Source organism: Nerophis ophidion, linkage group LG10 (genome assembly GCF_033978795.1).
Source record: "Nerophis ophidion isolate RoL-2023_Sa linkage group LG10, RoL_Noph_v1.0, whole genome shotgun sequence".
NCBI lineage: Eukaryota > Metazoa > Chordata > Actinopteri > Syngnathiformes > Syngnathidae > Nerophis > Nerophis ophidion.
Genome location: NC_084620.1, coordinates 41,404,254 through 41,429,152, shown reverse-complemented (window position 1 = coordinate 41,429,152; position 24,899 = coordinate 41,404,254). Strand labels below are relative to the sequence as shown.

The window sequence follows — 24,899 nt, the reverse complement described above, 5'->3', positions numbered from 1 at the left end:
AAAGATGCAAAAAAAACAATGTGGAGGTATTTTGGAGGGCATCCCGACGCAGACACCGTCATCAATGCTGAGCACGCTGTCAATAAAAATCCGTGCTATCTAAAATACTGGCAGCTGTGGTTGTTGAATCTGTTTATTTTACAGTTAAAAATAAAAGTTAAAATCCCAACAATAGTAACACACACATTAATGTGCTGAAATCATCCTCTGCATTTGACCCATCCCCATGTTCACCCCTTGGGATGTGAGAGCAGTGAGCAGCAAAGGTGGCCGCGCTTGGGAATCATTTGATGATTTAGCCCCAATTCTAACCCTTGATGCTGAGTAATGGGAGGTAATAGGTCCCATTTTTATAGTCTCTGGTGTGACTCGGCCGGGGTTCGAACTCACGATCTTCCAGTCTCAGGACGGACACTCTGACCACAAGGCCACTGAGGAGGTTGATAGTTGCAGATACAGTTGATAACTGTTTTGCTTATGGTAAATTACTATCAAACAAAAAATTATATGTTGTTAACCTGTTAAAAAAACAACTAAATAATTCACAGTAAAATACTGACAGCTGTGTTTACCAGGAATTTACTGTAAATCAAATTAGGGAACAATTTTAGTGTTGCCAATCAGCCTTTACCCAGGTGCATGTCTTTGGAGTTGGTAGGAAGCCGGAGTGCCCTGAGAGAACGCACGCAGATCCAAACACAAGATCTAGTTTGTCTAAAGTATCTTTCTTGAAAATGGCTTTGCAAATATATATCTGCCACCTAATAAACATTTTGCTCTCCTTTTTTGTGACTTTCTATGGCTCGTTTTACTCCGGTGCCACTTCCTGTTAAATAAATGGGTTGTACTTGTATAGCGCTTTTCTACCTTCAAGGTACTCAAAGCTACTTCCACATTTACCTATTCACACACACATTCACACACTGATGGAGGGAGCTGCCATGCAAGGCGCTAACCAGCACCCATCAGGAGCAAGGGTGAAGTGTCTTGCTCAGGACACAACGGACGTGACGAGGTTGGTACTAGGTGGGGATTGAACCAGGGACCGTCGGGTTACGCACGGTCACTCTTTCACTGCGCCACGCCGTATTTCGCAACTTGTGATTGGATACTCACTTGGGAACCAAGCATACCATTTTGCGGTCCTTATACACACACCATAGTAAAATACTTGTATCTCTGACTACTTTTTGAGTGCCGTGTGTAATGTTCTTTATTTTCAATGGAACATTTAAAGTTTGTGGGCTTTACGGTGGGAGAGGGGTTAGTGTGTCTGCCTCACAATACGAAGGTCCTGCGGTCCTGGGTTCAATCCCAGACGCGGGATCTTTCTGTGTGGAGTTTGCATGTTCTCCCCGTGAATGTGTGGGTTCCCTCCTGGTACACCGGCTTCATCCCACTTCCAAAGACATTCACCTGGGGATAGGTTGATTGGCAAGACTAAATTGGCCCTAGTGTGTGAATGTGAGTATGAGTGTTGTCTGTCTATCTGTGTTGGCCCTGCGATGAGGTGGAGACTTGTCCAGGGTGTACCCCGCCTTCCGCCCGATTGTAGCTGAGATAGGCACAAAGCGTTTCCCGCGACCCCAGAAGGGAATAAGTGGTAGGAAATGGATGGATGTTGTTTACTGGCGTCATATTGCAGTCTACACGTATCTCTTATGAGTGCCTACCATCTACTGGTCACATTTATCATTATACCAAGTACCAAATAAAATTTGTTTCGAAGTCGGTTAGCACAACCAGAATCATTTTGTATTTTAGGCACACCGGGTTAAAAGGCGCACTGTCGGTTTTTGAGAAAATTAAAGTATTTTAAGTGCGCCTTATAGTCAGAAAAAAGCGGTATTTAAATATTCTACCTTCTAGCATCAAAGCTAACAAACTTCAAATACACTATTGTGCCACCTCTGGCACTTAATTAGAATAGGCGAAAAATATAAGCAGACGGGTTTTTCCAAGAGTAATGTAAATCCAGTTAACCCCACACCAACCACCCATACACAAAAACCAAGGATTTTATGCATTAACCACAAAGATTGCAGTATCTTTACGATCACTACATTAAAAGCTCCATGTGTAGTTTTTTAGGTCTTCCAATCCACTAAGGCCATGTTTGTACTAAAGCAGTAAATCCAAAGGGGTACCAAAATAACTGGCACAGCTTCCAAACAAGACAGGCATTGTCAATTTAAGGGTCACAATGAAGATAAAAAAACAAAACATTTCAGGTTTGGCTTCACAACAATTCCAAGATTATTTCTGTATAGACATGCAGTATCCATTAATCCCGTTTTGTGTGACAAACTACGACACCATTTGGCAAAGAATACCAGCAGCACATCATCCTGAAGGATTCTTGAGAGTAAAAGGAAGGAGTAATCAAAGAGTAACTACTGTGCAGATTAGGCCACAAATCATCTTGTAATATATGGCTTGTCTTTTGGAAACCACTCAGGGGGACTTAGTGACGATGATGGGAGCCAAAGGGAAGAAGTGTAATCCACATAAAAGGTGCAAGAAGGTGGGGGTTGGGGAAAGTTGTGCATTTCAGGCGTCATCACTCTGAAATGTTCCCGTTTGCAACACCTGCAGGGACAGCTTGACAAGTCTTGCCAAGCTCTAAAAGAACTGAGGGGAAAAGGACTCCTCGACTTGGGTGACAATGCTGTTAACATGCACCCTGACTGTGTTACCACCTGAGCCATTTTCTACATTACACCTACTCAGTGGCCTAGTGGTTAGAGTGTGCGCCCTGAGATCGGTAGGTTGTGAGTTCAAACCAAAGACTATAAAAATGGTAGCCCTTACCTCCCTGCTTGGCACTCAGCATAAAGGGTTGGAATTGGGGGTTAAATCCCCAAAAATCATTCCCGTGCGCGTCTACCACTGCTGCCCACTGCTCCCCTCACCTCCCAGGGGGTGAACAAGGGAATGGGTCAAATGCAAAGGACAAATTTCACCACACCTAGTGTGTGTGTGTTTGAAAATCATTGGTACTTTGACTTAACTTTTAACTTAACATTGTGGTGCTGTTGTTAGAACTTAAGACTTCAATTGACATGGAATTTCTCACACAGCTCTTGTGCGTTTAGCTGAATCACCGGGAAATTTGCTACACACCTTAAGGGAAGTGACAAGCACCAGTGAGTCAAATTTGAACAATATTGGTTGCCATCAAGCTCAGGGTTGTACGGTATACCAGTATCAGTATAGTACCTCTATACTAATTAATTAAATTCGGTACTATACCGACTCTAAAAAGTTTATAAACTCATGAAATATGTCCCCGGATACATGAGGACTTTGAATATGACCAATGTATGATCCTGTAACTACTTGGTATCGGATTGGTACCCAAATTTGTGGTATCATCCAAAACTAATGTAAAGCATTCAAACAACAGACGAATAGTAGATTTTTACATTTTAACAGAAGTGTAGATAGAACATGTTAAAAGAGAAAGTAAGCGGATATTAACAGTAAACGAACAAGTACATTAAAAATTCATTTTCTACCACTTTTTTGACAAAATAATAAAATGGAAAATGACAAAATATGTTACTGCATACATCAGCAGTTAAATTAGGAGCCTTTGTTTGCTTACTTAGTACTAAAAGACAAGTTGTCTTGTATGTTCACTATTTTATTTAAGGACAAACTTGCAATAAGAAACATGTTTAATCTACCGTAAGATATTTTGTTAAAATAAAGCCTTTAATGCCATTTTTTGTGGTTCCCTTTATTTAGAAAAGTATGGAAAAGTACCAAAAAGCATCAAAATACATTTTGGTACCGGTATCAAAATGTATTAAATAAATAAATGATAAATGGGTTGTACTTGTATAGCGCTTTTCTACCTTCAAGGTACTCAAAGCGCTTTGACACTACTTCCACATTTACCCATTCACACACACATTCACGCACTGATGGAGGAAGCTGCCATGCAAGGCGCCAACCAGCACCCATCAGGAGCAAGGGTGAAGTGTCTTGCTCAGGACACAACGGACGTGACGAGGTTGGTACAAGGTGGGATTTGAACCAGTGACCCCCGGGTTGCGCACGGCCACTCTCCCACTGCGCCACGCCGTCCCGTATTATATGTATATTGGTATAGGGACAACACTACTTTGTGGAGACTTAGCAAACAATAGCCTAATTTATTGACCATGTGTCAAATAATGATAATAATAAGAGCTAGGGCTGAGCGATATATCGAATATACTCGATATATCGTGTGTTTGTCTTTGTGCGATATAGAAAATGACTATATTGTGAAACTCGAGTACACGATCTCACGCAGTTGCTTTTAGCTGCGGGCATTACACTACAGGCGTTTCTCACTCTTTCTTGTATCTGCTTCTCAGAGACGTAAAACAAGCGCACCTTCTTACATACATCACTTACTGTCACGCGTGCAACGTCATACGCCCTCGCGGAACATAGACATAGCAGCGTGGGTAACGTTAGCTGTGATGGTGCGGTGCAAGTGGTAATACGAGAGAAATAAGGTGCCAATCTGGTAACAAATGAAGGAATAATTAATTCTAAAGAAAAACAGCACTAGGTCCATCGTCTGGCGGTGGTTTGCAAGCGGGAAGATGTTGAAAAGACAACCGTAACATGTCAAGTATGCGGCAAAAACGTTGCTACAAAAAGTAACAGCACTACTAATTTGTAGCATCATTTGAAAAGTCACCTGCCAGAGAATGAAGAGTGCTTGAAACTCCGAATGTCAACATCTCCGTTCGGTGCCACATCAACAAAATGCCGTAGCAACCATTCCTACATCAACACCGTATGAAAAAAATAGTCGGCAGGAGATAACGTCGGCAGGAACCTACCACATAGCGAAGGACATACACTATTTCATTTCCTGTTATGCAGCTCATTTTTATTTGACACTTATTGAAATATCAATCAATCAATCAATCAATGTTTACTTATATAGCCCTAAATCACTAGTGTCTCAAAGGGCTGCACAAACCACCACGACATCCTCGGTAGGCCCACATAAGGGCAAGGAAAACTCACACCCAGTGGGACATCGGTGACAATAATGATCCAGTGGGACGTCTGTGACAATAATGATTATGAGAACCTTAGAGAGGAGGAAAGCAATGGATGTCGAGCGGGTCTAACATGATACTGTGAAAGTTCAATCCACAATGGATCCAACACAGTCGCAAGAGTCCAGTCCAAAGCGGGTCCAACTCAGCAGCGAGAGTCCCGTTCACAGCGGAGCCACCAGGAAACCATCCCAAGCGGAGGCGGATCAGCAGCGCAGAGATATCTTGCGTGACATCATGCACAAAAGTGCACTTTTTTTGTTTCTAACTATTGTGGTGTTCTGTGCAAAAAGTGCACTTTAATTTAGTGTTTTGATATGTCATCTTAGTGACATCATGCACAAAAGTGCACTAACAGCAAGTTTTAAAATGTGTCTGACAATCTTGCACTTTCTGTTTTGGAAATGACATGAATGTTTGTGCCCCTGCTTAATAACTGTTTAATAAATACAGTTTTGGTCAATTGACTTAGTTGTGGTTTTCCTCTCTGCATGAAAGTTTAAAATAAACATATATTTATGCAGTATGAACAAGAATGTAGACACATAGAATCATCATACTGGTGTGATTATATGCATCAAGTGTTCATTCAAGACTAAGGCAAAATATTGAGATATATATCGTTTATCGTGACATGGCCTAAAAATATTGAGATATTAATAAAAGGTCATATCGCCCAGCCCTAATAAGAGCATATCTTTATTACAGGGTATAAACTGAGTGGACATTACAGCTAACATGACTTTGTCTCAGGTCCAACAATAGTCCACAACAATTTGGAAGCTATCATAACCGCAAACTCTACACTTTTCCATGTTGACATCCTGCAGGTTAATAGATACCCACCATCTTGCATTCCTTTAGTATTTCCTGTCACAAGCCTCCTACCTACATCCAACCCTCCTGACCTGCGCGCCATGTCTGTCCTGTGCCATCACGGTCATGCTGCTAAATTTGTACTTTTTCCCTCCTTGGCGGCTGTAACCGCTTACAGTCTTCTAGAACAGTGGTTCTCAACCTTTTTTCAGTGATGTACCCCCTCTGAACACTTTTTCAATTCAAGCACCGCCTAATCAAAGCAAAGAATTTTTGGTTGAAAAAAAGAGATAAAGGATTTTTTTATTAAATTGTATAACAAAATATAAAATATTGCTCATTTGTAGCGGTCTTTCTTGAACTATTTGGAAAAAAAGATATAAAAATAACTGAAAACTTGTCGAAAAATAAACCAGTGATTCAATTATATATAAAGATTTCTACACATAGAAGCAATCATCAACTTAAAGTGCCCTCTTTGGAGATTGTAATAGAGATCCACCTGGTTTCATGAAGTTAATTCTAAACATTTCTTCACAAAAAAATAAATCTTTAAACATCAATATTTATGGAACCTTGTCCACAAAAAATCTAGCTGTCAACACTGAATAATTGCATTGCTGCATTTCTTTTCACAGTTTATGAACTTACAATCATATTTTGTTGAAGTATTATTCAATAAATATATTTATAAAGGATTTTTGAAATGTTGCTATTTTTAGAATATTTTTAAAAAATGTCACGTACCCCTTGGCGTACCTTCAAGTACCCCCAGGGGTACGCGTACCCGCATTTGAGAACCACTGTTCTAGAAGAACGCTCTACACATGTGTGTATTGGCGCATGTAGTCGGGGCTCTACCACTTTGTGCTCAACATGAACCCGTTTTCAGAGATGAAAAAGTAAGTCACAACTGTGAGTAGACATTTTGAAGTGGTGCTAATGACCTGTGTGAAGTTGGTCCAAATCTCTCCCAAACTTGTCTCTATCGTTTGTGCCAGAGCCGTGTATAAAGAGACTGTAGCCAACTCGGTGTCAGGCGATCTTAATGATTGGTCAAAAGGCACTCACGTGACTATAGAGCGCCACCACTGCTATTAACTTTGAGCTGATGCTATGTGTTTGCGGGGCTTCCTCGCAAATATATCGACGTGTAAAAATACCCTGTGTTGCAGCATCACCCACAATAATTGTAGAAAGTTTTTATAACGCTTTCCTGACAACCCGCAAAAAAGACAAATATGGGGAGTGAAGTTTCGCCATCAACACTGGAGAGCCACCGATTACAGCGTTTTGTTCAGGAGAGAACACACTGAAACTAATAATGCTAAATAAATGAACAAATTAAAGAGATGGTTTGACCGAAACACTATCTTTAAATGTCAGTAAAATTCATCCATCCATCCATCCATCATCTTCCACTTATCCAAGGTCGGGTCGCGGGGACAACAGCCTAAGCAGGGAAACCCAGACTTCCCTCTCCCCAGCCACTTCGTCTAGCTCTTCCCGGGGGATCCCGAGACGTTCCCAGGCCAGCCGGGAGACATAGTCTTCCCAACGTGTCCTGGGTCTTCCCCGTGGCCTCCTACCGGTTGGACGTGCCCTAAACACCTCCCTAGGGAGACGTTCAGGTGGCATCCTGACCAGATGCCCGAACCACCTCATCTGGCTCCTCTCGATGTGAAGGAGCAGCGGCTTTACTTTGAATTCCTCCCGGATGGCAGAGCTTCTCACCCTATCTCTAAGGGAGAGCCCCGCCACACGGCGGAGGAAACTCATTTCGGCCGCTTGTACCCGTGATCTTATCCTTTCGGTCATGACCCAAAGCTCATGACCATAGGTGAGGATGGGAACGTAGATCGACCGGTAGATTGAGAGCTTTGCCTTCCGGCTCAGCTCCTTCTGAATTAGAAAAATGTTCACAGGGGGTACATCACTGAAAAAAGGATGAGCTTCAAGAGGTAGTCACCTGAAAGGGTTTTCTCTTCACATGTGTGCTTGAAGCTCATCGAGAGAATGCCAAGGGTGTGCAAAGTAGTAATCAGAGCAAAGGGTGGCTATTTTGAAGAAACGAGAATACTAAACATGTTTTAAGTTATAAGAGCCAGACCAAAAATGTTCGCAGCACAAACCAGCACAAATGTAGCATGAACGTTTGGGACTGGTTAGGGCAGACCTGAGCAAAGTTAGGCCACATGTGGCCCATTAAGCTTTTCAATCTGGCCCGCCGGACATTCCCAAATAAAATTTTTAGATCGTTAGATGGAAACCGTAGCCCCCATTATGATGTGCAGTGATGTTTTCTAATGACCGTAAGTCTTGAATCTGCGCTTTGTCTGATATTTTAGTGACTAGTGTTGTCCTGATACCAATATTATATTGATACTTTTCGGTACTTTTTGATACTTTTCTAATTAAAGAGGACCAGAAAAAAATGCATTATTGGCTTTACTTTAACAAAAATCTTAGTGTGGCGGGCCAGTACTTTTCAGAGGCGGTCTGGTCCCGATTATGATTCATTAGTATTGCGGTACTATACTAATACTCGTATACCGTACAACCCTACGAGTTACTATGGTAATCTACGTCACAGCAGGTCAGACGAGGCACCAAGCAGTGTGGGTGGGGAGCGTTTCCAAAGACTGTTTCCAGAGGGGCCAGCCTGAAATGCGGGTGTCAGGGACAGACGCGGAAGGAGATTTTTACAAGAAGGTTCTAAAGCTTAGTGATGTATCAGATTGTAGGTGGGTTTATGTTTTACCCTCTGCGTTCATATTTCGCTGTCTTTGTTGCACTTTTGTTGCATTTGGCTTGATTATAAAATTTGCATTCAATTATACTTTATTGTGAGCGTTTGTGTTAGTTTTCCTAAAAATAGATATACCGGCCCCCAGACACATTTTTTTCTCTAAATTTGGCCCCGAGTCAAAATAATTGCCCAGGCCTGGGTTAGGGGACATTTTGACAATGTGGGGGACTGGTTATGAATGTTGAAATGCTAACAATGTTTTTTTTTTGTTTTTTTTTATTTGGAACAAACCAGCACCAATGTAGCACAAACGAAACAAGTTTGGGGAGACTTGGACAGGGTCAGTATGACATAAATGTATTTTAGAATAACTGAAAAACCCTAATGGCGCAAACAAAACATTTTGCAGCACAAATATTTGGGACAAGTTTGAGAAGATTTGGACAAGATTTTGTTAGGGGGCGGAGGGGAATTCACACAGGTGTGCTAATGTCACGGTTACGAAGCCCCTGTATGTCCCCAAAGGGACTCATATGTCAGTCAGTCACTCTCCCCCATATCCAACACACGCCACACAGTCCATTCCAAGTCAACGCAGCAGGGTCTATAAACATCTGTTGCATCTGTTTGGTACCATTTAGTAACAGTTGTTTTTTTTAATTATATTGTCATATTTGTAACAATAATGCTGTTATTGCAACATCCATACATCCATCCATTTTCTACCGCGTATTCCCTTTGGGGTCGTGGGGGGCGCTGGTGCCTATCTCAGCTACAATCAGGCGGAAGGCGGGGTACACCCTGGACAAGTCGCCAGTTCATCGCAGGGCCAACACAGATAGACAGACAACATTCACACTCACATTCATACACTAGGGCCAATTTAGTGTTGTCAATCAACCTATCCCCAGGTGCATGTTTTTGGAAGTCGGAGGAAGCCGGAGTAACCGGAGGGAACTCACGCGTTCACGGGGAGGACATGCAAACTCCACACAGAAAGATCCAGAGCCTGGGATTGAACCCAGGGTTACTCAGGACCTTCGTATTGTGAGGCAGACGCGCTAACCCCTCTCCCACCGTGAAGCCGTTATTGCAACGTTACACATTGAATTGTATGGGAGAAAAGGGTCCAAAACAGGGGTCACCAGCCCGCGGGCACCAGGTCGCCCGTAAGGACCGGATGAGTCGCTAGCCTGTTCTAAAAATAGCTCAAATAGCAGCACTTACTAGTGAGCTGCCTCTATTTTTTAAATTGTATTTATTTACAAGCAAGGTAGTCTCGCTTTGCTCGACATTTTTAATTCTAAGAGAGACGAAACTCAAATAGAATTTGAAAATCAAAGAAAATATTTTAAAGACTTGGTCTTCACTTGTTTAAATAAATTCATTAGTTTTTTTTACTTTGCTTCTTATAACTTTCAGAAAGACAATTTGAGAAAAAAACAACCTTAAAAATGATTTTAGGATTTTTAAACACATATACCTTTTTACCTTTTAAATTCCTTCCTCTTCTTTCCTGACAATTTAAATCAATGTTCAAATATTTTTTTTATTTTATTATTGAAAAGAATAATAAATACATTTTAATTCAATTCTTCATTTTGCCTTCTGTTTTTTCGACGAAGTATATTTGTGAAATATTTCTTCAAACTTTTTATGATTAAAATTCAAAAATAATATTCTGGCAAATCTAGAAAATCTAAAGAATCTAATTTAAATCTTATTTCAAAGTCTTTTGAATTTTTTTTTTAATTTTTGTTCTGGTAAATCTAGAAGAAATAATGATTTGTCTTTGTTAGAAATATAGCTTGGTCCAATTTGTTATATATTCTAACAAAGTGCAGATTGGATTTTAACCTATTCAAAACATGTCATCAAAATTTAAAAAATAATCTTAACCAGGAAAAATTACTGAAGATGTTCCATAAATCATTTTTTTTATTTTTTCAAAAAGATTCAAATAAGCTAGTTTTTCTCTTAATTTTTTTCGGTTGAATTTTGAATTTTAAAGAGTCGAAATTGAAGATAAACTTTGTTTCAAAAATTTAATATTCATTTTTTTCGTGTTTTCTCCTCTTTTAAACCGTTCAATTAAGTGTTTATTTCATCATTTATTCTCTACAAAAAACCTTTCGTAAAAGGAATAAAATGTACGACGGAATAACAGACGGATATACCCATTTTTTATATTCCTTATTTTTCGGACAATAGGTCGCGTTTTTTTTGTAGTTTGGCCGTGGGTGAGACTTGGCCAAACGATAAAAAAAAATATATATATATATATAGATATATATATATATTTTTTATTTATTTATTTTTTTTTGGTTTGGCCAGGGGTGAGACTTGGCCAAACGATAAAAAAAAAAAAAAAATAAATAAATAAATAAATAAAAATAAAAATAAAAATTATAAAAATGAAATATATATATATATATATATATATATATATATATACATATATATATATATATATATATATATGTGGAGAAGACTGCGACTTATAGTTCGAAAAATACGGTATATAGATTTATTTATTAAAGGTAAATTGAGCAAATTGGCTATTTCTGGCAATTTATTTAAGTGTGTATCAAACTGGTAGCCATTCGCATTAATCAGTACCCAAGAAGTAATTCTTGGTTTCAAAAAGGTTGGTGAACCCTGGTCTAAAAGGATGAGTTAGAAAGCATTGGGACCACGGAGGGGGCGTGGTTAAAGGAAAGGGCACGTTGCCTCGCTTCTACATATTAACAAGGGGCGTGGCTTGGCATGCAAATAAGTCTGAGCGCCCCACTCAAACGTGGACTACTTTTTACAAGCACTGGATTTAAAAAAAAAAAGGACACCTTACACTGTTAAGATAATTTTTCATTATATAATAATTTCATTTCGTATGAAATTAAAAATGCAGGTTTTACAAGTCAAATGTTTCGCTTAAACGTACTCAAACAGTCACTCTAAATCAACATTATTGGTGCTTTCCGGCCATATCGATTTAATCGGTGTCTAAGTAGCCCCGCACTCACGCAAATAAACTCATAACAAAATGACACTTACTGCGTGGGTAGATCTCACCGCCAAGGCGACTGCCACCACACAAACCCTGCAACAGATGCGCTTAGTTTCCCTATCATTCAGCGTTTCACGTCAGAGTGTTTTAAATCCACTTACAGGAGCTTCATCGTGGGGAAAGGACTCCCGAATCTTCACAGGCGAAGCACTTGCCAGCCACTCATCGACCGCGCCAACCAACCTGTCATCTACACGCACGCACAGAGAGAAAGTAGTCCCCGTGTCAAACAACACACAAACCCACTTCCAGGCGTTTTTTGCCGAATTGTTTATGATTCGATGTTTTATCCAAACTCACCAAAAGTAGCACGGCGGCGAAGTCGCTTCTGAGCTCTCCCGGCTGCTGCGTTTCAACTCTGCGGCGCAGCCCCACAGCCGGAGGGGCGGGGCCTACACTTGTCAGTCACGGTCTTCTCCTCAGGAGAGGTTTCGACCCAAAAGTCCTCAGTTGGAGATTACAATAGTCGATATTGTGCAATAAATGCATTTTTAAAACGTATGCAAAGATGATAGCATCAGTATCAAATAATTTCTAGCGGGATGATACCAATATTTCAAAGTTCTCTATAGTCTTTAAAAAGAAAAAAAAAACATGCATATTTTTCGTTGGTGATATCGTTGTATTCATAAATTGTTATATGCTTTATACCTGGGGTGTCAAACTAATTTTAAATAGCGGGCCAAATGGAGAAAAATGTACTCTAAAGTGAGCCGGACTGGTAAAATCATGGCACGATAACTTAAAAATAAAGACAACTTCAGGTCTTTGTCAAAAATAGAACAAGCACATTTTGAAAATGTACAATTCAAAATCTTGCTGGGTTGTTGTTTTTTTTTTCACACCATTCACCTCACTTCTAGATCATTTTATTGTAATCTAGTATTTAAAAAAAAAAAAAACATGCATGTGTTTTGTTGGTGATATCATTAGATTCATATATTGTTATATGGTTTATGCCAGGGGTGTCAAACTCATTTTAGATCGCGGGCCACACGGAGAAAAATCTACTCCCAAGTGGGCTTGACTGGTAAAATCACGGCACGATAACTTAAAATAAAAAATCTACTCCCAAGTGGGCCGGACTGGTAAAATCACGGCACGATAACTAAAAAAAAAAGACAACATCAGGTCTTTGTTAAAAATAGAACAAGCACATTCTGAAAATGTAAACATCATAATGTTCCTGGATTGTTGTTGTTTTTTACACCATTAACCTCAATTCTAGATCATTTTTTTGTTATCTAGTATTTTTTATTTTTTTTAAAACATGCATGTGTTTTGTTGTTGATATCCTTATAGTCATATATTGTTATATGGTTTATACCATGGGTATCAAACTCATTTTAGATCCAGGGCCACATGGAGAAAAATATACTCCCAAGTGGGCAGGACTGGTAAAATCACAGCATGATAACTTAAAAATAAAGACAACTTCAGATCTTTGTTTAAAAAAAGAACAAGCACAGTCTGAAAATGTGCGAATCCTAATATTGTTATTAAACCATTCATCTCACTTCTAGATAATTTTATTGTAATCTAGTATTTAAAAAAACAAAAAAAAAACATGCATGTATTTTGTTTGTGATATCATTATATTCATATATTGTTATATGGTTTATGCCAGGGGTGTCAAACTCATTTTAGATCGCGGGCCACACAGAGAAAAATCTACTCCCAGGTGGGCTGGACTGGTAAAATCACGGCACGATAACTTAAAATAAAAAAATCTACTCCCAAGTGGGCCGGACTGGTAAAATCATGGCACGATAACTTAAAAATAAAGACAACTTCGGGTCTTTGTTAAAAACAGAACAAGTACATTTTGAAAATGTAAACATCATAATGTTCCTGGGTTGTTGTTGTTGTTTTACACCATTGACCTCAATTCTAGATCATTTTATTGTAATCTAGTATTTAAAGAAAAATAAAACATGCATGTTTTTTGTTGTTGATATCCTTATAGTCAAATATTGTTGTATGGTTTATACCATGGGTATCAAACTCATTTTAGATCCAGGGCCACATGGAGAAAAATATACTCCCAAGTGGGCAGGACTGGTAAAATCACAGCATGATAACTTAAAAATAAAGATAACTTCAGATCTTTGTTTAAAAAAAGAACAAGCACAGTCTGAAAATGCGCGGATCATAATGTTGTGGTTGTTGCTGTTGTTAAACCATTCATCTCACTTCTAGATCATTTTATTGTACTCCAGTATTTTTTTTAAAAACAAAAAAAAATATGCATGTTTTTTGTTGTTGAAATCGTTTTATTCATATATCGTTATATGGTTTGTACCAGGGGTGTCAAACTAATTTTAGATCGCGGGCCACATGGAGAAAAATCTACTCCCAAATGGGCCGGACTGGTAAAATCACGGCACGATAACTTAACAAAAAAGAAAACTTCAGATCTTTGCTAAAAATAGAACAAGTACACTTTGAATATGTACAAATCATAATGATGCTGGTTTGTTGTTGTTTTTTTCCACCATTCACCTCATTTCTTGATCATTTTATTGTAATCCAGTATTTAAAAAAAGAAAAAACATGGATGTTTTTGGTTGTTGATATCGTCATATTCAAATACTGTTGTTTGGGCTTATGCGTGGGGTGTCAAACTCATTTTAGATCCAGGGCCACATGGAGAAAAATCTACTCCCAAGTGGGCCGGACTGGTTAAATCACGGCATGATAACTTAAAAAAAAAAAGAAAACTTCAGATCTTTGTTAAAAAAACAAACAAGCACATTTTGAAAATGTACAAATCATAATGTTGCTGGGTTGTTGTTGCTTTTTTTTTTTTACACCATTCACCTCATTTGTAGATCATTTTATTGTAATCTAGAATTTAAAAAATGAAACATGCATGTGTTTTGTTGTTGATGTCGTTATATTCATATATTGTTATATGGTTTATACCGTGGGTGTCAAACTCATTTTAGATCCGGGGCCACAAGTAGAAAAATCTACACCCAGGTGGGCCAGGCTGGTAAAATCACAGCGCGATAACTTAAAAATATAGAAAACTTCAGATCTTTGTTCAAAAATAGAGCAAGCAGATTCTGAAAATGTACAAATCATAATGGTGTTGCAGTTTTTTTTACACCATTCATCTCACTTCTTGCTCAATTTATTGTAATCTTTCTCAAAGAAAAAGGCAGGAAATAAGGATTTCTCAATATTATGTGTTATGCGACTGGTTATGGAACCAAACGACCTTTTACAGCAACTCATTTATGATCAGGGGCCACATGGAGAAAAAATCTACTCCCACGTGGGTCGTACTGGTAAAATCAATGCACGATAACGTAAAAATAAAGACAACTTCAGATCTTTTTTTAAAAAGAGAACAAGCACATTGTGAAAATGTACAAATCAATATTCTGTTAGGGTTTTTTTGTACAGTTAATAGTATTCTATCTTTGTTTATCGTTATTTAAATTTTCTGAATACATTATGTGATAATGTTCATCAGTCAACTCATTGGTGTTCATTTTCAACCTATCAAGATAAATTCCAGGATGTTATTTATGTAATTTGATAATTTTCCTCGAATAATGAACTAACATCCATCCATCTTCTACCGCTTATTCCCTTTTAAGGCGCCAGCGCCCCCCGCGACCCCGAAAGGGAATAAGCGGTAGAAGATGGATGAACTAACATCACGTAGTTTATTTTGTACATATGTAGCATCATCTACAAAGATACAAGTAATTGCTATTGCGACATCCAGTGGACTAATTTAGAAGAGCACTTTCTTTCATTCAAAAACTTCAGGTACATTTTTATACTTAGCAAACTTATCCCACGGGCCGGATAAAACCTGTTCGCGGGCCTGATCCGGCCCTCGGGCCGTACGTTTGACACATCTGGTTTATACATTTGGGGAATACGTTATTAAATGGGTTTTTAAAGCAAAAAGTCAAAATATTTTTTGCTTTCGTGTTATGTTGCATTATTGCTCTAATTCAGGGGTCCGCAAACCATATATACATATATATATATATATATATATATATATATATATATAGGAAAAAACACAGAGGTTATTTCCATCCCGACAAGCCTGCTTCGCAGATTTTTCTGCTCTTCAGGGGATTTTATTGAAGTGTTTGTCACATTAATAAAATACTCCCCTGAAGAGCAGGCTTGTCGGGATGAAATGGCCTCTGTGTTTTTTCCTGACCTAACGTATATTCCACTCTATCCCAGTATTGAGCACTGTATAAAGGATAAACCACAGAAACCTTGGCTATCTATCTATCTATCTATCTATCTATCTATCTATCTATCTATCTATCCATCTATATATCTATACATCTATATATATATATATATATATATATATATATATATATATATATATATATATATATATATATATATATATATATATATATAATAGAATAGAATAGAATAGAAAGTACTTATATATTATATATTATTGGGACCCCTGCTCTAAATATTAAAAGGAAATCATTTTGTTAATTGACTTGTATGGTTTTGTATGTATGTTATTAAATTATTTGCAAATGCTGTATTTAGTTTGCCTTAAATCGCAATATTTTAAGTTGTTCACAAATAAGTTTCTTTGATGACATAGAATACAGTTATTTTTTTGTTTGTCTATACATTTTGGCTAATATGTGTCCTGCATGGCGTAGTGGGTAGAGCGGCCGAGCCAGAAACCTGAGGGTTGCAGGTTCCTTTCCCACCTATTGACATCCAAAATCGCTGCCGTTGTGTCCTTGGGCAGGACACTTCACCCTTTCCACCGATGCCGCTCACACTGGTGAATGAATGATGAATGAATGAAAGGTGGTGGTTGGAGGGGCCGTAGGCGCAAACTGGCAGCCACACTTCCGTCAGTCTACCCCAGGGCAGCTGTGGCTACTGATGTACTGTAGCTTACCACCACCAGGTGTGAATGAATGATGAGTTCCCACTTCTCTGTGAGCGCTTTGAGTATATAACAATATAAAAGCGCGATATAAAATCTAATCCATTATTATTATTATTATTATTATTATTAATGATAATAATAATAATTTTAATAATAATGATGATGATCAACAAATTGAATAGAAATACCACAAAACCATTTTTGATTATGAATTCATGATTTTAAAAAATGTCAAGTAAAAAGTGTCAGTATCAATATCGATAATAGCAGACTCTTGTTTACATGGAATCGGACATCCAAATTTACAGTATTGCCAACCTTTACCATTTAGCATTCTATCAGAACCGGACAACTATTTCAACGTTTTTAGTCATTTTGACCATTGGCGTTCCTCAGTGATGTGAGCCAGAGCCTCTTGACTTTTGCCCCTTTCATATTCAGTTGTTGAAGATGTGCTCAACGTGGAATAACCCATCTGTTTTAAAGACTGTGCTTGGATCGGACTCTCCAGACCCCACAACGAAAACCTTTTGGCTAGGGTTGACAATGACTTTGGATTTGGAAAAAAACTGAACAAACTGAAGTGAAGAGTGTTTTTTTTCTTATTTATACCGACATTGTGAAGTTTAGTGAATAATCTTGTAGTCTTAGTCGTTATTTGATGCGCAGAAATAATATGGGAGGAATGCAACATGTCGGGGCGTATAAGGAACACAAATAAGTTTTTATTCCAGTCCCCTTTTTTTGTGCAGCCTTAGGCGGGGAGTAGAATGATGACACTAGGCTGTATCCATCCGCCCTTAATCAGTCGGAACTTGTTTCTTTACTTTTTTTTTCCATGCTCTTTTTTTTTTTAAACTGGTCTGGAATGGGAAGGTCTTGTAAGATTAGGGCAGGGAAGTCAGAATGAAAGTTATCTTCTAGGCGAGTCGCAGTGAAGGTGCAGGTTTTTTTTTCGTATCAATGCGCGGTGGGAGGTAGATCCGCTGGGGCAGGTTCGCAAGTGGAGCGGAGGGGGACCAGAGAGGCGCACGGTTCCACAGCCAGGACCACTTTGGTGCCTCTGCAACAAGAAGACAGGACGGCGAGCCTGACCGTCCGCCTTTTTCACGTCCACGCAGCGTACATAAGTTGGGGGTGGGAAGCGATGACACGCCAGTAGTGAGGTGCACTTTCCCCCCAGTCTTTTAACAGGCGGATCCCGGTTCGACTCCCCCACTGCTGCGGGTTCAAGATGGGCAAAGACTCCGGGCTGGCGGCGATCGTTCTGCTCGTCACCCTGTGCGTGGCCGTGCAACAGACCGACTCTGCGGTAAGTCGCGCTCACTTTAGCCAGGCACGCACGCACTCTCAAGCCGCCGGAGGGGCGCGCAGGAGCGGGGGTTGGAGGTGAAAGGTGCAGCTATCGGACCGGACATCGGCAGGCTTTCTCGCGGTTTATAAATAGACGTTTGGCTTTTAAACTGCACAATTACATTCATGAATGGTTTGCAGTGTTTTATACTTTTACACTTCTTTAAGTGGGCTTTGAGGCACTTGGAAGACACTTTAAACTTTGCACACATCGCTAAATAGAGCATTTTTTGGCAGACTTTACTAGTTTGCGTAACGAACACGCACCTAAGTCTGCAGCCTGTGCATGTAATATGCCAGTGCAGACTCGCTATCAGATGAATATTAAGACTCATGAATAATTCATGAGGAGAGATGTATTTGCATGGCCACGCCCCTTCTCTGTGCTGGGGGGGGGGGGGGGGTGCTTGCAAACTTGTTGCAGGCAGGAAAAGAAGATGGTTACCATGGAAATGTTGCATCCAGTCCTGTCCATACTGCAGTAAGAAGTTGTCTATAGCAGGGGTATCCAACATTTTTCCAGTTTAATGTATGCATTGTTTAAAGCAGGGGTCGGCAACCTTTACCACTTAAAGAGCCAATTTGACCCGTTTCACAAATTAAAGAAGACAAAGGGAGCCGCAAATATTCTCGCGATTATCTGCTGGTGGTCACCCATATAACAATAATAAGGGCGTGCCATGAAACCCTTGCCTTTGACGCCTTTGACGCTTTCTACAACATGTACAAACAGCCTGCCAATACAGTAACATGTTATATGTGGTTTCCGCAGATACACGTACACGACTGCAAGGCATACTGGGTGACACAGAGTACACTGAAGGTTATGATATAAACAATTTTAACACTCTTACTAATATGCACCACACTGTGAACCCACACCAAACAAGAATGACAAACACATTTCTGGAGAACAGCCGCACTGTGACACATTATAAAGGCAACATAACCATTACCCAGAATGATATGTATCCATGACTATTTTAGGCTATACTATAGCACCAAAACCCGCTCCCCCCCCTTCCGTGCCTCGGTTGAGGTGGGCGGGGTGTATAATATAGTCAGGAATAGTCATGGATGCAAAGGATTCTGGGTATTTGTTGTGTTGGTTTATGTTGTGTTACTGTGAGGATGTTCTCCCGAAATGTGTTTGTCATTCTTGTTTGGTGTGGGTTCACAGTGTGGTGCATATTAGTAAGAGTGTTAAAATTGTTTATATCACAACCTTCAGTGTGCTCTGTGTTACCCAGTATGCCTTGCAGTCGTGTACGTGTATCTGCGGAAGCCACATATAACATGTTACTAGACTGGCAAGATGTCTGTACATGTTGTAGAAGGCGTTAAAGGCAATGGCTTCATGTCACGCCTCTATTACTATTATATGGGTGACCACCAGCAGATATTCGCGAGAATGATTGTGCCTCCCATTGTCTTCTTTGTTTCGTGAAACGCGTCAAAATGTAGAGGGTGCTAAAAATAAAACCATCACGACACGCCCTCAATATTGTTGTCCGAGTGCAAATCGAAGAAAGTCGACCCTGGGTGATGTCCGGAAGAGGCTCCGAGAACCGGAATCCCCCCTTAACAATCGGGGTTGGGGGGGGGGGGGGGGGGGGGGGGGGGCAGGGATTGTGCAGCTGAGCCACATCAGAGTGGCCAAAGAGCTGCATGCGGCTCTGGAGCCGCATGCGGCTCAGGAGCCGCGGGTTGCCGACCCCTGGTTTATAGGGACCGGCTTTTCACGTGTGGCAGATAAAAAACAGCAAAAAAAATTAGCGTGAAAAATCAACTCACCATAACGCTGAAATAGTGGGAGCCCTGGGCGTGTTTCTTTGCAAAAAGATGCTCGCCGGCACATTGAGGGCATATACTATATACCGGTGTTTCTTAACCTGAGAATTTACTATATGTGTTTTTTTCAGCTGTCAGGCCACAGCAGTACTTAGTTGTAATAAACTTTTCTACCACTTGTGGCAGTAATGACAATATAAAACAGGGGTGCCCATTACGTCGATTGCGAGCTACCGGTCGATTGCAGAGGGTGTGTTAGTCGATTGCCAGCCAGGTATTTAAAAACATAGACCTAAAAATTAGCGATCATCAATCTTCACCAAGACGTCACTTTCGTCACTTGATTGACATTCACGACACCTGAGGGTCTTGTGAGATGACACTGGCTGCTGCGAGCTCATTATTAAGAAAAAGTGATGGACAGGAAGGCGAGAAACACTTTTTATTTCAACACATTCTAAAGACCGACTGCACAGTTCATGTCTTCACAATAAAAGCGCTGCTTCCTCTTTCCTGCGCTAACAAAATAAGAGTCTCAGAAAGCTGGCGTGCACAAGGTAGTAAGCTACGGAGCTAATGGATTTCTTGTAAAGTGTATAATAACGAGTATGGAAGCTGGACTAATAAGATGCCAAAAAAACCAACCACTTTCATGTGGTATTGGACAGAAAGGAGGACTATTGTCCTCCATTTGAAAATGCCGACGTTATCCGCACTTCTGTCGGATTCCAATCAATGCAAGTCATCCGAATCAGGTAATACTCCAACTTATATTCTTGTCTTCATGAAAGAAAGGACTCTATATGTGTTGAACATATTGCATTATCATTAAAAACCTTTAATCTGTTAACAAAAACGCATGTTTCATAAATAAAAACATATAAATGATATATATATGACTGAGGTAGATCCCCTCGACTTGAAAAGTAGCTCGCCTGCAGAAGAAGTGTGGGCACCCCTTGATATAAAACAAATATAAAACATATAAAACAACCAGAGTGAAATTCATCGAGAAATGTCTTAAACGCAAAAATTATGACTAGAGTGGTATTTTCATTTGTACATTAACTTTATTGACAGTTTAGTTAAAAAATATATATTTATTATTCCATCCATCCATCCATCCATTTTCTACCGCTTATTCCCTTTTGGGGTCGCGGGGGCGCTGGCGTCTATCTCAGCTACAATCGGGCGGGAGGTGGGGTACACCCTGGACGAATCGCCACCTCATTTAGTTTATTTATTTCAGCAGAAAATAATGAATATTGCATTTAAATGTATTTTGTCTAATCAGTCTGACCCAAGCTTAAGATTTATTTGTCAAATTAATAATTTAATCTTTGTGTTTAACACATGCTTTTATGTCATTTTACTAGGTAGGGAACTGAAAGTAGGTCAGATATTTTATTTCAATTTATTTGATCAAAATCAAGAGCAAGATTACTAATTCCGTGTTAATATTGAGGTGTAGTGTAGTGTAGGTCTTAAGGTCAATATATACAATATATATATATATATATATATATATATATATATATATATATATATACAATGACTCTGCAGATGAAAATTAGCCTTTGGCTACAACCTGACACATTTCAAATTGTATATGTTCATTAATGTACTATAACAAATGGCGACTGCATCTATAAACAAGCTTATTGGTGTGTTTAGTGGGACGGATTAAATTTAAGTTGGACACCGGACCGGTGATTGGGGACCACTGGTTGGGGACCACTGGTCTTTCGCATACAAACTACGTGAATATTTTTTATTAACTTTATTGATTTACTCAACAATGCAGAGAAAAGCCTTTCACAGCCTTATTTCCAACACTAATATCAAAAATTACCACCTGTTATGCTCTGGAGAGGACATCCCAGGCTATTCACATGATTTGTTGGCATCTGTCCAAAAATGCCTGCCTTAGTGGAAGATATTTTCTATCAGGGGTGTCAAACTCATTTTAGATCAGGGGCCACATGGAGAAAAATCTACTCCCAAGTGGGCCAGACTGGTAAAATCACGGCACGATAATTTAAAAATACAGACAGCATTAGATGTTTTTTTTTAGTTTAAAAATAGAAACAAGCGCATTCTGAAATTTTACAAATCATAATGTTGTTGGATTTTTGACACTTACATGATGCCGTTAATAGTATTCTATCTTTATTTGTCGTGATTTATACTTTCTGAATGACTCTGATAATATTCATCAGTCAAGTCATTGGAGTTCATTTTTCAATCTATCAAGATAAAAAAATAATAATATCAAAATTAAATTAAAGGATGTTATTCATGTCATTTGGTATTTTTCCCCGACTGGTGCACTAACTTGTGGTTTATGTTTTTTAAATATGTAGCGTAATCTAAAAATATATCAAAGAATTGCTATTGCAACATCTAGTGGACACACTTAGAACAGCAGTTTCTTTCATTCCAAAATTTCGGCAAATTTTTGCACTATGCAAAATCTTTCCGCGGGCCGTATAAAACCTGGGCCTTATGTTTAACACCGCTGTTTTATTGGCCATATGTTATAAATGCATCCAGGTATTGTGCTTGAACAGGTAGAACTTGGGTGTGTTTTTCAATGTATCTTGTTTGTGTTGCTTTGGCAGCATGCAGTCTTTTTTTAAAACGCTGAAAACAACACAATTCTCCAATGTCCTGTGTGGTGGACATAGACCTACTACTATTGCTAAGTTGTCATATAGCAGGGCTTCTCAATCATTTTCTGTTACTATCCCGCTAGGACAGGCCTAGGCAATTATGTTGACTCGAGGAGGCCACATTTAGAGAAAAAAATGTGTCTGGGGAACACTCATACAAGACCTCACATTAATGTCTGATTGAATGCTAAAAAACGTTATGACAGACTGCCTTAAAAAACGGAATCAAATTTTAAGTTTTTTTACTGAATGAGACACCCAGACTGTACATGAAAATAAAGAATGTGGGATTTACAATATTAACTATGACCGATAAAACACTGAATATTGACAACATATGAACGTCACACCCCGTTTCGATCGATATATTTTACAATCAGGCGAAACACAAAAAAAATGCAATAAACAGCGAAATATGAACGCGAAGGTTAATAAAAAACCCACCCACAATCTGATACATCTGATGTATCACTAAGCTTTAGAACTTTGTTGTAAAAATCTCCTTCTGCGTCTGTCCCTGACACCCGCATTTCAGGCTGGGCGCTCTGGAAACATTCTGTGGAAACGCTCTCCACCCAAACTGCTTGGTGCCTGGTCTGAGCTGCTGTGACGTAGATTACCATAGAAGCTAGTATATCATGCAAAAGCGCAGATTCCAACCATTGAAATACTTTGTATAGTTCAAGACTTATGGTTATTTGAAAACATCACTGCATATCATAATGGCAGTTACTGTTCCCATCTTAAAGATCTAAAAAATATATTTGGAGATGTCCGACTGGCCAGATTGAAAAGCCCTATGGGCTGCATGCGACCCCCGGGCCTTAATTTGCCCAGGCCTGCCCCAGGATGAAAAAAACATTTAGCGAACCCCACCCGCCGCCACACACACTCGTTCTGTTGTAGTGATTTTTAATGCAGACGAATAAAGAGGCAGCATCCAGTAAAAAAAAAAGGTTATTCAACGGTTAAACAAACCCACAAAAAGCGAGAGCAGCAGCGAAGTGTTCTGACTGGACAGACTATGAAAGAAACAAAAGGAAATGATGGAAGACAGCAAAAACACTTACAAGGAATGTCGAGCGGATGGCGTCCACAAAGTATGTGCGTACTTGAGCTCAGCATGGAAAGAACCATCTATAGTGACCAGGGACTAATGTCCAAACAACAAATGCAGTCGCAAGCTCAATTTATACCTGTATAGTGCTATTTACAAACAGTAAACAAGTGAGAGAAAAGTACTACTCAGTAGCCTAGCGGCCTACTCAGTGGCCTAGTGGGTAGAGTGTCGACCCTGAGATCGGTAGGGTATATACAGTATACACATACATAAAGATATGTGTATATATATATATATATATATATATATATATATATATATATATATATATATATATATATATATATATATATATACACATATATACACATATATATATACATACACATACTGTACATACATAGATATATATATATATATATATGTATATATATATATATATGTATATATATACATATATATATATATATATATATATATATATATATATATATGTATATATATATGTATGTATATATATAGATGTAAATATAAATGGAATACAATAATTTGCAAATCCTTTTCAACCCATATTCAATTGAATGCACTACAAAGACAAGATATTTGATGTTCGAACTCATAAACTTTATTTTTTTTTGCAAATAATAATTAACTTGGAATTTCATGGCTGCAACACGTGCCAAAGTAGTTGGGAAAGGACATGTTCACCAATGTGTTACATCACCTTTTCTTTTAACAACACTCAATAAACGTTTGGGAACTGAGGAAAATAATTGTTGAAGCTTTGAAAGTGGAATTCTCTCTCATTCTTGTTTTATGTAAAGCTTCAGTCGTCTAACAGTCCGGGGTCCCCGCTGTCGTATTTTACGCTTCATAATGCGCCACACATTTTCGATGGGAGACAGGTCTGGATTGCAGGCGGGCCAGGAAAGTAACCGCACTCTTTTTTTACAAAGCCGCGCTGTCTTGCTGAAATAAGCAGGGGCGTCAATGATAACGTTGCTCGAATGACAACATATGTTGTTCCAAAACCTGTATGGACCTTTCAGAATTAATGGTGCCTTCACAGATGTGTTATTTCCCCATGCCTTGGGCACTAATACACCCCCATACCATCACAGATGCTGCTTTTGAACTTTGCGCCTATAACAATCTGGATGGTTATTTTCCTCTTTGTTCTGGAGGACACCACGTCCTCTGTTTCCAAATATAATTTGAAACATGGACTCGTAAGACTACAAAACACCTTTACTCTTTGCATCAGTCCATCATAGGTGAGCTCAGGCCCAGCCAAGCCGGCGGCGTTTCAGGATATTGTTGATAAAAAAGTTGGGCTTTGCATAGTAGAGTTTTAACTTGCACTTACAGATTTAGCGACCAACTGTAGTTACTGACAGTGGTTTTATGAAGTGT

General features: G+C 39.1%; 2 protein-coding genes across 4 annotated transcripts in view; one reads left to right on the top strand and one right to left on the bottom strand.

Moving 5' to 3' along the window:
* col4a6 (collagen, type IV, alpha 6) overlaps positions 1–12,122 on the bottom strand; it is a 178,256-nt gene extending 166,134 nt beyond the window's left edge. For all 3 annotated transcript variants that reach the window (XM_061913805.1, XM_061913806.1, XM_061913807.1), the window contains exons 1-3: positions 12,002–12,122; positions 11,803–11,891; positions 11,689–11,734 (exon numbers count right to left, since the gene is read on the bottom strand). In XM_061913805.1, the coding sequence (XP_061769789.1) occupies positions 11,689–11,734; positions 11,803–11,813 (57 nt within the window). In that variant the 5' untranslated portion in view covers positions 11,814–11,891; positions 12,002–12,122. The remainder of the gene's footprint in view (positions 1–11,688; positions 11,735–11,802; positions 11,892–12,001) is intronic.
* Positions 12,123–17,510: 5,388 nt separating this feature from the next.
* The window catches only part of col4a5 (collagen, type IV, alpha 5 (Alport syndrome)), a 79,308-nt gene continuing 71,919 nt past the window's right edge, over positions 17,511–24,899 (top strand). The window contains exon 1 of the mRNA XM_061913802.1: positions 17,511–17,922. Coding sequence (XP_061769786.1) covers positions 17,845–17,922 — 78 coding nt within the window. The 5' untranslated portion in view covers positions 17,511–17,844. The remainder of the gene's footprint in view (positions 17,923–24,899) is intronic.